This window comes from Euprymna scolopes, chromosome 14 (genome assembly GCF_053919585.1).
Source record: "Euprymna scolopes isolate OS-2025 chromosome 14, ASM5391958v1, whole genome shotgun sequence".
In the NCBI taxonomy this organism is placed as follows: Eukaryota; Metazoa; Mollusca; class Cephalopoda; order Sepiida; family Sepiolidae; genus Euprymna; species Euprymna scolopes.
In genome coordinates, this window is record NC_136495.1 from 149,639,628 (window position 1) to 149,654,272 (window position 14,645).

At 34.7% G+C, this 14,645-nt stretch overlaps 1 protein-coding gene across 1 annotated transcript in view; it reads left to right on the forward strand.

Moving 5' to 3' along the window:
* LOC145293378 (tektin-3-like) overlaps positions 1 to 13,587 on the forward strand; it is a 123,137-nt gene extending 109,550 nt beyond the window's left edge. Inside the window, exons 6-7 of the mRNA XM_080140012.1 lie at positions 3,883 to 4,037; positions 13,168 to 13,587. Of these exons, the coding sequence (XP_079996138.1) occupies positions 3,883 to 4,037; positions 13,168 to 13,390 (378 nt within the window). The 3' untranslated portion in view covers positions 13,391 to 13,587. The remainder of the gene's footprint in view (positions 1 to 3,882; positions 4,038 to 13,167) is intronic.
* Positions 13,588 to 14,645: the final 1,058 nt, after the last annotated feature.

Consider the following 14,645-nt stretch of genomic DNA (forward strand, 5'->3'; position numbering starts at 1 on the left):
ATCTCAGCTCGAGTATTTTTTTTTACTTACAAAAAGTAAACTGTTTTGAAAAAACATAATACTTGCATACACATGTCTCAGTTTCTTTATGAATTAAAATATAATATTTATGAGTATTTTACGACCAGGCAACGCCGGACTGCCTATTAGTTCCAATATAAGTATATATAAGATAAATAATGACTTCATTCATGCTCTATATAGCATAAAAACTAAAATAAGGTAATGCCTTTACACTCGAGCGGTGATTCAACTAGTTCCAGAGGCAAAGTGACACCATAGAAGCGGGTATTTATTTTCTCCCACTGCAAGAACTGTGGCACTAGGATCGGAAAGTGGGATTGAGAAGTTAGCGCCTTTCTGAGGAGGATCATACTGACCTGTAAAAAATGTCTGGGTAGCTCCATCGACATTCCCCAGTAAGGCCACCTCAGGTGATTAACAATAAGCTAACCCCTTCTCCAAGGTAGAAGATAAAGCCTGGGTGGGAAGATCTTTATTTTGGCAATACAGGTGTGTAGGGAAAATCGTTACTTACTTGGCTAGCAGTTGTGCATGCTTCAAAGGATCGGTCATGTAACAAAAAGAAAGGTTAAAATGGTAACACCCACCCGTGATGAAGCAGACTGTCGCCGTTTCTAAGCACATGAGACAAATAAAAACAAACGTGAAGCGAAAAGGGAAGAACGCGTGCTACATATGTAATCGTGGGCAAGTCAACTTGAAAAAGTATCGAGTTGTGGAGTTGGAAATTTTGACAGCAGTGTGTTGAATTTACACAAGGAATTTTTAGTTTAACCATAATTTTTAGTTTAACCATAACTTTTAGTTTAACCATAATTTTTAGTTTAACCATAACTTTTAGTTTAACCATAATTTTTAGTTTAACCATAATTTTTAGATTAACCATAACTTTTAGTTTAACCATAACTTTTAGTTTAACCATAATTTTTAGTTTAACCATAATTTTTAGTTTAACCATAACTTTTAGTTTAACCATAATTTTTAGTTTAACCATAATTTTTAGATTAACCATAACTTTTAGTTTAACCATAATTTTTAGTTTAGCCATAATTTCAGCATTGATAAGTGATGACATAAAAAAATGGACAGATCAAACGTTTAATACCAGAATTTGATGAATCTACTGCTGGACCGTCTGTCCTTGAATAGGTTGAGAAGGCTGAGCGTATCTGTAAACTGAAGCAGCAACAGTCATCCTGTTGACATTAACAGGAGGAGCCTACACAGCATATAACTCAATTCTTATATAATTAATTGTTAGTTTAACCATATAATTCAATTGTGTCACGAGACAGTTAATCTGGACGATTATGTTTGTAATTATGTCTGTTTAATTTTTTTGTTTGTTTGTTTGTCGTATACCATGTACTATGTCTTCTGTACATTTGCCCTTTATCAAACTGTGGTGACAGTGCAAAGAAACCTTAGGAATAAGTGGCCACAACTGGCATGCGCCTGCTGCAAGGAATCAGTGGCTGAGTGTAGGAGCAAACCTGAAACCATCTAACTTCACGGCAACAATCGAACACACATGACTATGTAAAGTGGGCTCTTTTGACAGTCCAAAAGAGCTCAATATCAGAAGCGACAATTTTTGCTCGATATAGAGATTGTTCGGGGGGGGGGCGCAATGAAGCTTACATCGTCCGCGTGTGTTTGGATTCCGTTCGGCAATATTAGTCAAGCATTCTTTTCTGGTTTTGAAGTTTCTACACTTGTTTTTTGATCACACCACAACTTAACTCTTTACCGCCAAATTGTACTTTCAAGTCGTCTTTCAAAGAAACACCTGTATATGTGTCTTATTCTTATGGCTTGTCAACCTAACTGGTCTTCAGAGTACAAGTCTATGCATGGTTCAACAAGTGAATGAGGGGTTGGTTTATATTTGTACGTCAGTTGCACGCTAATTTCCGTCACGTGTCGGTTTCATGATTAAAAAAGTTGGTGCTTCTACATTATTGGGACGAGATTTTGTAGTTGATAAATAGAGTTTTCAGATGAAAAACTATGGTTTCAATTGATTTTTTTTGTCAATTCTAATAACTTACAATGTTAGCTTCCAAATTATGCAGTCGAAATTACCTAAATATTACTGAATTATTATAAAAAGCAACTTTAATCGTGTTAGCAGGTGAAAATTTTCTGCCATCTTGTTTTAAATCAAAACGGAAAATTACCTCCCTTTTGAATTCTTCTGTGTCTTACGATCGTTTTCATCAAATTCTATTTTTATTTTCTTTAACAAATAATTTTCTACCTTATCGATTTTCGTAATTTTTGGATATAATCATCTTAAAAATACGAGGAATACGTAAACACCATTGTTTTCATGTGAAATTCAGTTTTACGATTTCCGAAATTTCGTCCCAATAGTGTAGAAGCGCCAAAAATTTATTTATTGCATAAAAAAATTCTGGCGGTAAAGGATTAATTGAATTGTAACGACTACTACTACTACTACTACTACTACTACTACTACTACTACTACTACTGTTACATGATAAGGGCTGTCCCCTTTTCATGTAAGTATAAAAATAGAGAGATTTAGTTAAAATGAAAATAAAATGAGAGAAAACGAGAATCTAACCCTGGATATAAGTTTTAAAGAACAATAGGTTTAAATGGAATGTCCAGTAAATTGTTGATTCTGATGAAATAAATAATACATAAACTATCATTGTTAGAAAGAATGTGGATAATAAAATATGGGTTAAATGAATTAGATATGTAGGTTGAATTCCTTTGTGAAAACAACAAAGAAAAAATGGGAAATCAGAATGTTCGGAAACGTGCAGGTCGCGCATGTTGATGGCACGTGAATTGTGGTAACGTTGGCCGGACATGCATGGATTTCTCAATATAGGAAGTGAGAGTTAGTTAGTTAGTTAGTTAGTGAGAAGTCAGAAGAAGGGAGGCAGAGAGTCAGAGTCAGACGATAGTCTGGGTCCAGACATGGGTTTCAATCGTCTAGAAGCGAGACGGTCACTTTTGAAACATTAGAATGTGAACCTTTGAATTCCTGAACGCAAAGCCACCAACCGGTTAAGTGGAAGAATAAATGCTCATCATGTTTTTATAACTGCCGTCTCCTGTGTCCATCATTACATGAAAAAGGTATTGTCTATTTATGTGTACAAACCATTTGAAATTCATCATCTAAAAAATATATGTGTTAGAAAGTATATGTGTCTATTTATGTTATATAAACACTCCCGTTCATACGAACTGTCAAAGCATAACTGCAAACCTCTCAATTATCAGTCTGTCTATCTAGATATGAAAACACCTTCTCAAAATGTATTTATATGCAATCTCTCTCATTTATAAACTCTCACTCTCTCTTTATATACACCTGTTAATGTCTTACAATATGAACACTTACAACATGAACTCTCCTAAGACTCTCATCTCTCTTAAGACACTTATCTTTACTTTTCTCATAACATGAACTTTGAAATATAACACTATCACTGCAATAAAGCAAATTTTGCTAGTGAAGAAAAAATAAAAATAAAAAATAATCCTGCACGAAAAAAAGCGAGCATACTGAGAACTGGTATTCTGTTGTGTTCTCAAATGTCCTGCTACTTGTTTTATTTGTTAGAGGTAAGCAAGGTTTTTTGTGAGCAAATTAAGGCATGTTATTTATGTAAATGCAATCGTCACTGGCACTACTTTCTTTTGTCCTGTTTATTTACGACTCTGGTGTGCATTCAAAAAAACAAATACATATTAAAAATGAAAGTTGGTGTTATAGCATTAAAAATACCATGATTCATAAATAAAACCCTCACAAACGTTCCGCTAATATTTATATTAAAAAAATAATTTTGATATTTTTATTTTTGGTTTTAGGTTTTTCAGGAGATTTTCGATATGAACAAAAACATTGAACTCATCAAAAGCGCCATCCAAGATAAACAAGCACCTTTGCAAGTGGCACACACACGACTTGATACTCGGCTGAGGCGTCCAAATGTAGAGTCATGCAAGGATTCAGCACATATCAGGTTAAATAAAAAAAATGTTATCTCTTAAATTTACGATATTTGTTTTCTATAGATTTGTACACACACACACACACGCACACACACACACACACACACACACACACACACACACACACACACACACACACACGTATATATATATTTCTCCATATATATATATATATATATATATATATATATATATATATATATGGAGCAATTCTGGTTTCTGATTAATAGCTAACAGAACGTGGCTCCATTTGATTGATCAGTTGCTATAGCCAGTGTCTACTTATAGACACTGGCAATAAGAACTGACCAATCAAATGGAGCCACGTTCTGCTAGCTTTGGTGTTGTGGGAGGTCATGTAGGTAATGTTCTCGATGTATCACCAAATGAAGTAGTTCAGTGGTTCAGGTTGGGGGAGAAAGGGAGCCGATGAGAGAAGGGTATAAAGTCGTAGCACTCCTTCTGAAGCCAAGCACTTTGGACTTGTGGGTCAGCGCAAAGTCCTGCTGCCACGCCCAGGGCCTGCCATCTGATTGAACCAAATTCTTCACTACATCCAGGTACACTTTGGTGTTGACTTGCAAGCCGACTTCGAAAACGTGAGGTGGTATGATGTGCCCCTCACTTAGAATCACACCAAAGACCATAACAGTCGCTGGAAACTTCATTGATCTGTGGCCTTAAGTGTCAAACTATCTGGATTTGCATTTTGAGGATGCTGGCAATTGTCCTGTTGTTATTATTTGGATCAGTAGAGAACATGATTTGTACAGTGGCGCATCTCCGATCTCACTTGTTGAACATTGTGTCACACTCAAAAATGATAGAAGGCTCCTATCGGTCTTGGGATTTGTATACAACTGGCCAGCTAGTAGATGGTCTGCAACAAAAAAAGAAAATCGGTTTTCATCAAATGGAAATGGAATCATGTCATGTTTTCTAGAGCGATAATTTTATCATTCCAGCCTATAGTAATATTGCAGAGAACATCAACTCGAATTCCATTAAAATATTCTACTGCAATCAAGTGCAACCTAACTTAAAATTAGAAGAAAAGGCTAAAAGATATATCATAATATAATAATAACATAAGATATATCATAATATAATAATATAAGATATATCATGATATAATAATAACATAAGATATATCATAATATAATAATATAAGATATATCATGATATAATAATATAAGATATATCATAATATAATAATAACATAAGATATATCATAATATAATGATATAAGATATATCATAATATAATAATATAAGATATATCATGATATAATAATAACATAAGATATATCATAATATAATAATATAAGATATATCATAATATAATAATAATATAAGATATATCATAATATAATAATAACATAAGATATATCATAATATAATAATAACATAAGATATATCATAATATAATAATAATATAAGATATATCATACATAGAAACGTATCCCTGACTGACAACAATAACAATTATTTTAGCGATATTAGCGGCTTCGAAATGCTGTATTTATTTTTTTCCCGCTACCTTTGCGTTTTTTACAAGTAGAATTTGAACGATTAATAAGAATCGGGAATCAGAACTTGCAGATGGTGATATTTTCAAAGATGGCGATGACAGAGAACTTGCAATGCTACATGTAATAACACTAACAATGCAGTCGTCATAATCATTCAGGCTGAAGTCAAGAAGCAGCTTTTGTCAATAAGAAGCAAGGACTGCTGTATCCGAACTATATGAATCTTCAGCTGCAATCTTTTTCTGAGTACTAGAGTTGTTCCTTGCTGATTGGCGGGTGACCATAACCTGTTCTATCCTTAAAAAAGAAGAGCCAATAAATTACAGACAACTGAGCCCCACCTCTGTCGTCTCAAAATCCATGGAAGTTCTATTCAAATGAGCAAGCATAGTTCATCTTACATCTATTACTATCCATCTGGGGCCATTATACTGGTGAAGGAAAAATTATTTGCAACTAGCATTAAGGTAAAATGCTTTCTGTATAAATTTATTCAAAAACATTGCAAACAAAATAAAACACACACACACACACACACACACACACACACACACACACACACACACACACACACACACACACATATATATATGTTTAAAGAAAAATAGAAAAACCGAATGAAATTATTAAAAAAAAATCAACGTTTCGTCCTTGTTTCAGAGGACATCTTCAGGATAATTGAAATAAAAATGTAAGAAAAGAAAAAGTCACAGATCGTGCGAAAAAAGACAGTTTTCAAATCCTACCCATGTCGGGAAGGACAAATATGTGTGCGTGTGTCCTTCCCGACATGGGTAGGATTTGAAAACTGTCTTTTTTCGCACGATCTATGACTTTTTCTTTTCTTACATTTTTATTTCAATTATCCTGAAGATGTCCTCTGAAACAAGGACGAAACGTTGATTTTTTTTTAATAATTTCATTCGGTTTTTCTATTTTTCTTTAAACATAACGTCAACCACCGCTGGTATATTTTTTCATTCCTTATATATATATATATATATATATATATATATATATATATATATATATATATATATATATATATATATATATGAGAGTTGGGACGAGTAATCAAAATCAGAAGAAATCGGGACTTTTGGGCGAATTGGAATCGATATTGGAATTGGAATAGGAAAAATGTGCGCCTATATTCTAATGCTAAAAACGATTCCTTTAATTATATTCTTATTTGAGTTTGTTTAAAACAAAATTTACCACTTCTGGTAGTAATACTGAAATAATAATTGATTTTAAACTACTAGCAAAACAATTTATAGATCACCCCCATTCCACAGAAAATCCTACACAAATTAATGTGTTTCTATGCTAGCACATGTCTATGGGACTGTAAAACAACTAAATGTTAAATTAATTGAATAATACACACATGCATACATACATACATACATACATACATACATACATACAGACATGTGTGTGTTTGTGTGAACGCCCAAACATAAAATCAAACATACGCCCTTACAAATGTTATATGTTATATGTTATATGTGTGTGTGTGTGTGTGTGTGTGTGTGTGTGTGTGTGTGTGTGTGTTCATAAGTCTTTAGTTTCACATAGCTGACATGTTCATATGAGGTCAAGCAAAGTTTCAGGCTAAAAAAAAAAAGCGGTCATTTATTATTCTTTTAATTATGTTTCATTAATTCCTTCGTTATTATAACCGTTCTTTGAAATTGATATTCATTTAATCTGTGCAGACATGTTTTGGTTAGACCTTGCTGACCGAATGCAGCCACATCAACGGACCGGAAAGGAAATACTCTGGACTCAAATCAATTTCACAAAATCACACTGACGTGTCTGGCAATGAACTGATTACAAATTTCTACTTATGTATGAACACATCGCTTTGAACGGTTAAAAAATTGTTGCCTAAAAATGTAATAACTCTTCAGTTTACCTTTGGAAATCTCTCATGTTCAAAATATATTTATATAGTAACTAAAATCGTGTATATTTAGGCAGCATTTTTTCATTTAAACAAACATTGTTAAAACAGCATTAACATACATGGTAGAACAATAAATTTGTCGTCCTAAAGAAAACAACACTACAGCTTTATTTTAAAACTTTTATTGAAAAAATCAATTCAGGTAATTTGATTATATAGTAGAGCTGACATCTATTCAATGTAGCCACCTTCACCCTCAATCATTGCCTCGATACGGGTTCAGAACTGTGAGCATGCTTTTTCCACAAGCACTGACAGGAGATTGGATAATACTCGGTGGGTGGCAGTGATCAGGCTGGTTTTGATGTTGATAAGGTTACGTTGGTGATGTTCTCGGCATATCACCGAGCGAAATAATCCAGTGGGTTCAATTAAGGTGGGGGCAGAAGACCAGTGAGAGAAGGGTACAAAGTTCTAGCACTCTTCTGAAGCAAAACATGGGTCTCTGGACTTCTGGGCTGGCGCCGATTTCTGCTGTCACACCCAGATTTTTCCAGCTGCCACCTGATTGCACCAGAGGATCACCACATTCTTCACCACATCCAGGTACACTTTAATGTTGACTTTCAAGCCGACTTTGAAGATGTGAGGTGGCATAATATAGCCCTCACTTGAAGTTACACCAAAGATCATAACCGTGGCCGGAAATTCAAGCATTGAACTGTTCTGTTTTGCATTTTGAGGGTGCTGGCAATGGTCCTGTTGTCATAACTTGGATTGGTAGAGAGCATGAGTTGCACAGTGGCGCATCTCTGATCTCGCTCGTTGAACATTGTGTCACTTTCAGACATGATCGAAGGCTCCTATCACTCTTGAGATTTGTACACAACCGGCCAACTAGTAAATGTAAAAAAAAGAAAACCGGTTTTCATCTAACGGAAATGGAATCATGTCGTCTTTTCTTGGGCGACAATTTTATCGTTCCGCTCTGTATGTAGACAACATTGTTAAAGATAACATTGATATATAGACAAATACACACTGAAACCAACGCTAAAAAATTACACATTTTGGAAGCTGTGTTTCTAAGAACTCAGAAACTTGTCCTAAATATAGTTACATTCCAGTCTAGGCGAAACATTTTAAAATGTTTATTGTAACCACCTCCCCCTTTTCTGACGTTGGTCTCACCTCAAGACCAGACACTCCTTCCCTCCCCACCGGGTGCAAACTGCCTCGCATGCATCAACCGTTCTACTACTACAACCCACCATCCACCCGTCCGCACAACTAACCTTATGTATTCTTCTGACGATGTCTTGACAGAAAACGAAAATCAAAAAATCGTGATATACTTTGAAGACAAAAATCTAACTATGGGACATTTAACCTATATACAAAAAAACATCAGAAAAACTGAAAAAATAAAAAAGATATAACTAAAGAAAAACTCTCTATTGTCTCTAACAATGTTTGTTTAAATAGTAACTAGAAATATACCTTCCCCAGGACGGGTAAAATTAACTCTCCAATGGCAATAATTTTGCATCACTTTTAAGTCCTTTTCAAAGATTAGAATCAATATATAATGATAATAAACCTTATATCTAGAATCTTTATTCTAATTTTGATCAAATGTCTAAAATTTAGCGATTAAGCTTTGGGGATCTTAAGAAGAAATTGAAATTCAGGAAATCTTGCTTAATTCGTGTCTGAAGATTATTGATCACATTTAATGCAAATCTGAAATATTTTCAAATGAGATTGCGCTTATATTATGTTCACTATAATAGCAATATTTCAAAGCAATTGAAAATTAAGGAAGATTTATGTTTAATACCTTTTTTTTTATTTTCACACATTTAGACTCCAAAATTCATAACGATCAAATAATTAGTTCATAAGTGAATTCTATACAAAGAAATAAATAAACATACACACATACCTAACTTTATATAGAGATATGTAGAGCATCTTTATATCAGTACCTTTCTTCAGTTTTTCTTCATGATATATTTTGTTACACTCAATATTCAATTTGAATATAACATGAGGTGTTTGTTTAATTATTCTAGTATTCAGAGGAATTAATAAAATTACTAGTAATAGGCACATAGTCCTGGAAAATCTAAGCATTCCTGTGGCACAATGGAGAGCGCCCCTTTTTTTTGGGGGGGGGACTTCTACATTAATGAACCTTGTATCTAACTTGTCTGTACTTGTGATGGGCAGATGTGTTAAGCAGGTGCTTTGTGGGTTTCGGAAAGAGCATGTCGGTTGGGTTTGAATGACAGTCGTTTATTAAAATTCAGGAAAGTCAAAACGATTTTAGATCCTAGAAACCGAAAGATCAAACCCGAAAGGACTCTTGATTAATACAAAAACAAAACAATGTTTAAACGTTATGTATGAATCTCTCTCTTTCTCTCTCTCTCTCTCTCTCTCTTTTTCACTCCCTTTTTCTCTCTTTTTTCATTGAAAGAGAGAATTGAAATATGATTCTATTGTTTTAAACAGTTGAAGCTCGCACCCCGTACGCGCGGGATATAGTAGTTTAGTGTGCATGCAATGGGTCCACTAAATATGCTTCCTACTCGTTAAATGTTAAATAAATTATATAATTTTTATAAAAATGCATTTGTTCGCTATTTTTGTACAAGCGTTCGATTTCAGCCTGCGGTTCCTCCCATTAATGCGACGATGGAAAGATGCCTGTAACGACGGAATGAAGACACAAGAAGCGACCCATGCCAGCCGGTTAGCCGACGACATATCGCTCCGTTGTGTTGATGTTTCCATGTGCTTGGATATCGTTTCTAACACCCGGGGAGCTGGTTGCGTTCCCAGGACGTTCCTCAACCAAGCAACTCTCCCCGAGAAACAATAGTATCATATTCCGATATTCATGTAGTCTTGGGATGCATTTGGGACGCCATGTAGAATGCAAGTGAAAGTGGGGAAGGGTTTATTAATGTAGGGTAGTATGTTGGAATTAATATTATTGTAAACGTGAAGTAATAAACAGTGGCCTAAAATTAATTATGCCTGTTAAGGATGGAACACGGTGATTCAAGGAGAGTCTTTATTGTGGACTAAGTAGTGAGAGAAGCATTTTTTTTTTCAGAATAAATGTAATAATTTTTAAACGTGAAATGTGCACATAGTTTATTGAAACACGCTTTAAGAATTGTGTTAAATGGCAAGCGTCAAAGATTTATTTAGGGAGTGGTCAGTTATTTTCAAATTGAAACTGTTGATGTAGATGAAAAATCAAGATCATTTTATATAATAATAATAATAATAATAATAATAATAATAATAATAATAATAATAATAATAATAATAATAATAATAATAATAATAATAATATCAGGTTGACAAGAAAGTTTTTGCGGTTTTTAACTTTTAAATTCAGATGAACATATCTCGACTTGAACAAAAAATTATTCATCGAAATAAGCGCCATCAGAATCAACGCGTGTTTGCCAACGCAAAACCAGTGTATTTATGCTAGTAACATAAAAATTTTGTGTTCTGGTGTCGATGAAGTCGATGAAGGCGTTTTTAATACCGTTTGAGGTTTTAAAGCATTTCTCATGCAGAAAGTTGTCAAGATGCTTGAAAAAGTGGCAGTCGATAGGTGTGAGGTCTGGAGAATATGGCAAATGAGGCAGAGTTTAATAGTTCAATTCCTCCAACTTCTGCAGGGTTGGTTTTAGCAACGTGTGGTCGGGCATTGTCATGGAGAAGAATTGGGCTTTTTCTGTTGACTAATGCTGGGTATTGTTGTCGAAGTTTCTGATGTATTTCATCCACTTGTTGACAGTACTTTTCCGCCGTAACGGTTTCACCTGCATTAAAAAACTGTAATGGATGAGACTAGTCGCAGACCACCAAACAGTCAGCATGACCTTCTTTTGGTGTAAGTCTGGCTTCAGGAAGTGTCATGGAGCTTTATCTGCGTCTAACCACTGAGCTGAGCATCGCCGGTTCTCATAAAGACCTCATTTTTTATCGCAAGTCACAACCCAGTCGAAAAACGAGTCATTCTTGTTGCGAAAAAACAAAGGAAGATGACATTTTATAATAGCGTTCAATTTGGTTGTCGTTCAATTCGTGAGGCGCCGATTTATCAAGTTTTTTTTGCCTTTCAATCACTCTCAAGTGGTCGGAAATCGTCGTATACGTTACGTCTAATTCAGAAGTAAGTTCTCGAACAGTTGTGTGTGGATTGACTTCGACTAAGGTTCTTTATTGATCGTTATCAACAGGCGATGGCCAAATACAACGCTCATCATCTTTGAGACTTTTGTCGCCGCCACGAAATTTCTTCACCCACCATTGTGCTGTGCGTTGTTGAAATAAGAAAATTGTGCGAATTTGCTATTTTTCCATCTTGTATTCAACGTTCTCAAAAGAAGACATAATTGTTTTAAAGCGATTGCAATTTAAACGCTATTTAAAATGATATACAAAGTAAAGGTATTGTAATGAAAACATATTTGATAATCCATCATTTGAAATCAAAATCAAAAATTCTGCAAAAGCTTTCTTCTCAACCTTATATACATAGATAAATATATACTAGATATTTGGTGCGCCCCCACTTGAGTAAAATAATACATAAGTAAGTAACTACTTAAACAAGTTGTCCGTGACAGGAGCTCGAAAAATACTCGGTGGATGGCGGCGATTAGGCTGGCTTTGATGTTGTTGGAGGTCATGTTGGTGATGTTCTCGACATATAACCAAGCGAAGTAGTCCAGCGGGAGAGGCGGGGTGCATTTGAGGATCACAACATTCTCCAGCATATTCAGGTACACTTTGATGTTTACTTTCAAGCCGACTTCGAAGATATGAGGTGGCATGACGTGGTCCTCGCTTGAAACCACACCAAAGATCATAACCGTGACCGGAAACTTTTCGAGGGCGACAATTTTATCATTCCACTCTGTATATTTCTACACCCCGCCCCACTTGAGTAAAATAATACATAACTACTTAAACAAGTTTTTCGTGACTCATCCTAAAAATTTTTAAGACACGTTTCGTTAGAAATATATATTGTTTGAGGTCCAAATTTGTGTAAGCGAAAGCAAAGCGATGCTAGAAAAGTCACTAAAAGAGAAGTGACTTCATTTCACAGGCTCCTTTCTTTAAGAAGGGTTACTTCCAAAGGAAGTGCGAAGCTGCTTACCCGAACTGCATGTTCGAGTGGACTGGCTAACCCTTTTAGATCTTTGTTTATTTTTGAATTGGTGAATAAAAGGACAGTGATATTGATCGACACCTGTCTCTCTGCCGCCATTACTGTCCGTACTTTATCTATTCCCAAATGTAGTTGGTTGGTCGTTTTTGTTTTACGGCATATCAACACTTTTCATATTATTTAACGCCAAATCTAGAGATTTTGAAGAAATTTTTTTTAATAGAATATATTTGTTTTTTTACAAGTCAGTTTCTATTCAACCCATAGTTGGGATCCAAACCAGTACTACTACTTCGGGTCAGAGTGGACCTGGGAGCAATTGCAATCAAAGGGTGGCTCCACACTAGTTTAAGGTCATATCCAGGACCACCCAAATGTGAAAGATCTTCACGTCCCACCTTGTATTTAAAAACAACAATCTAATTTTAGATTATGGGCTGCGATGAACATTTTTAACTCAAAACTAATTTCTTTCTGTCATTTCAGACTTGTTGAAGAGGTCAGTGAAATCCACGATACACTTGAATCTTTACGTAAGAAATTACGACAAGCAGAAGATTCTCTTCAAGAATTATTCCGACTAAAGACTAAATTGGAAGAGGAACTGGCGGTGAAAAATAATACTTTGTTCATCGACCGCGAAAAGTGTTTGGCCATGAGGAAAACGTTCCCAATGGCACCGATATGCGGGGTGCGCATATACACATAATCCGAAATTAGTTTAAAGGCGTTAAATGGGTTCAAGAGAAAATGGCGCAAAAGTAATCAGGAGAAACATGCTTAAGATATAGTTTTGAAAACGTTTTCTTGTGACTTTCAAAATATCTTCAAGTTTGTTTCTCTCTATGGAACCTTTGCACCAATGTTTTTGTTTGATATTAAATAATTTCAAGAGTTCTTCAGTAAGCACTATTTTTTTATTTTGTTTTTTAGATAAAATATTTTTTTTTTATCTGGTGATTCAATATGTTTTCTAACGCAAATTAAATCTTATAATTTCAGGAACTTCTGACATTGGTAAATGCATCCTCTCAAAGATGCTGATTCTTAACCTTCAGTTAATATTTTAGCTCTTAAATTAACCGTTTAACTTTTATACTGTAACACACATTCGGACAAATTATATATATATATATATATATATATATATATATATATATATATATATATATATATATATATAGGCAGCATTTTTCTCAATGGCATATTTCATTAAATAAAATTGACGTTTTTTGTCTATTAATTCCATTTTCGATCGTTTCCAACTTCCGAATAACAGTCTTCACTTCTGGCGGGAATTGGCTGATGTAATCGCCATTTCTATATATTTTAACCAATGGATAAATAATTAACCAATGAAAAAAAAAAACAACTTTATAAATTGTTCAAAACCAGTTAGATTAATTTATCTCTGACGATGAATCCTGAAGGATTGGAAAGTACTTGGACTTATGATAAATATGGTGATTACATCAGCCAGTTCCCGCCAAAAGTGAAGACTGTTATTCGGAAGTTGGAAAGGATCGAAAATAGAATTAATAGACAAAAACGTCTATTTTATTTAATGAAATACGCCATATATATATATATATATATATATATATATATACATACATGATGATTGCAACGTCTTGTCAGACGAGTGCCACTCCCTCAGACATTTAATGTCCATGAGCCCAAATGCCTGAGGGAGTATCTATACAAAGATGATGTTACAGAGTTTTAGCTTTGTACGACAGCTAAGTCTCTCTCTCGGTTCAAAATGTTGAGATCCAGCAGCAAGCAAGAGCAAGATAGCCAGCCACAAGTTAAACTGCAGACCAGCTTAATGCGGGTACTGGTCTCCCGCTTTATGGTTTTTATAAATCAGAGATTTGCTTCTCCTAGAAAGGTTGCCTTCACCACAGCTTACGGGAGCTCTCTCCACCCCAACACATATATATACACACAAATATACACGGTGC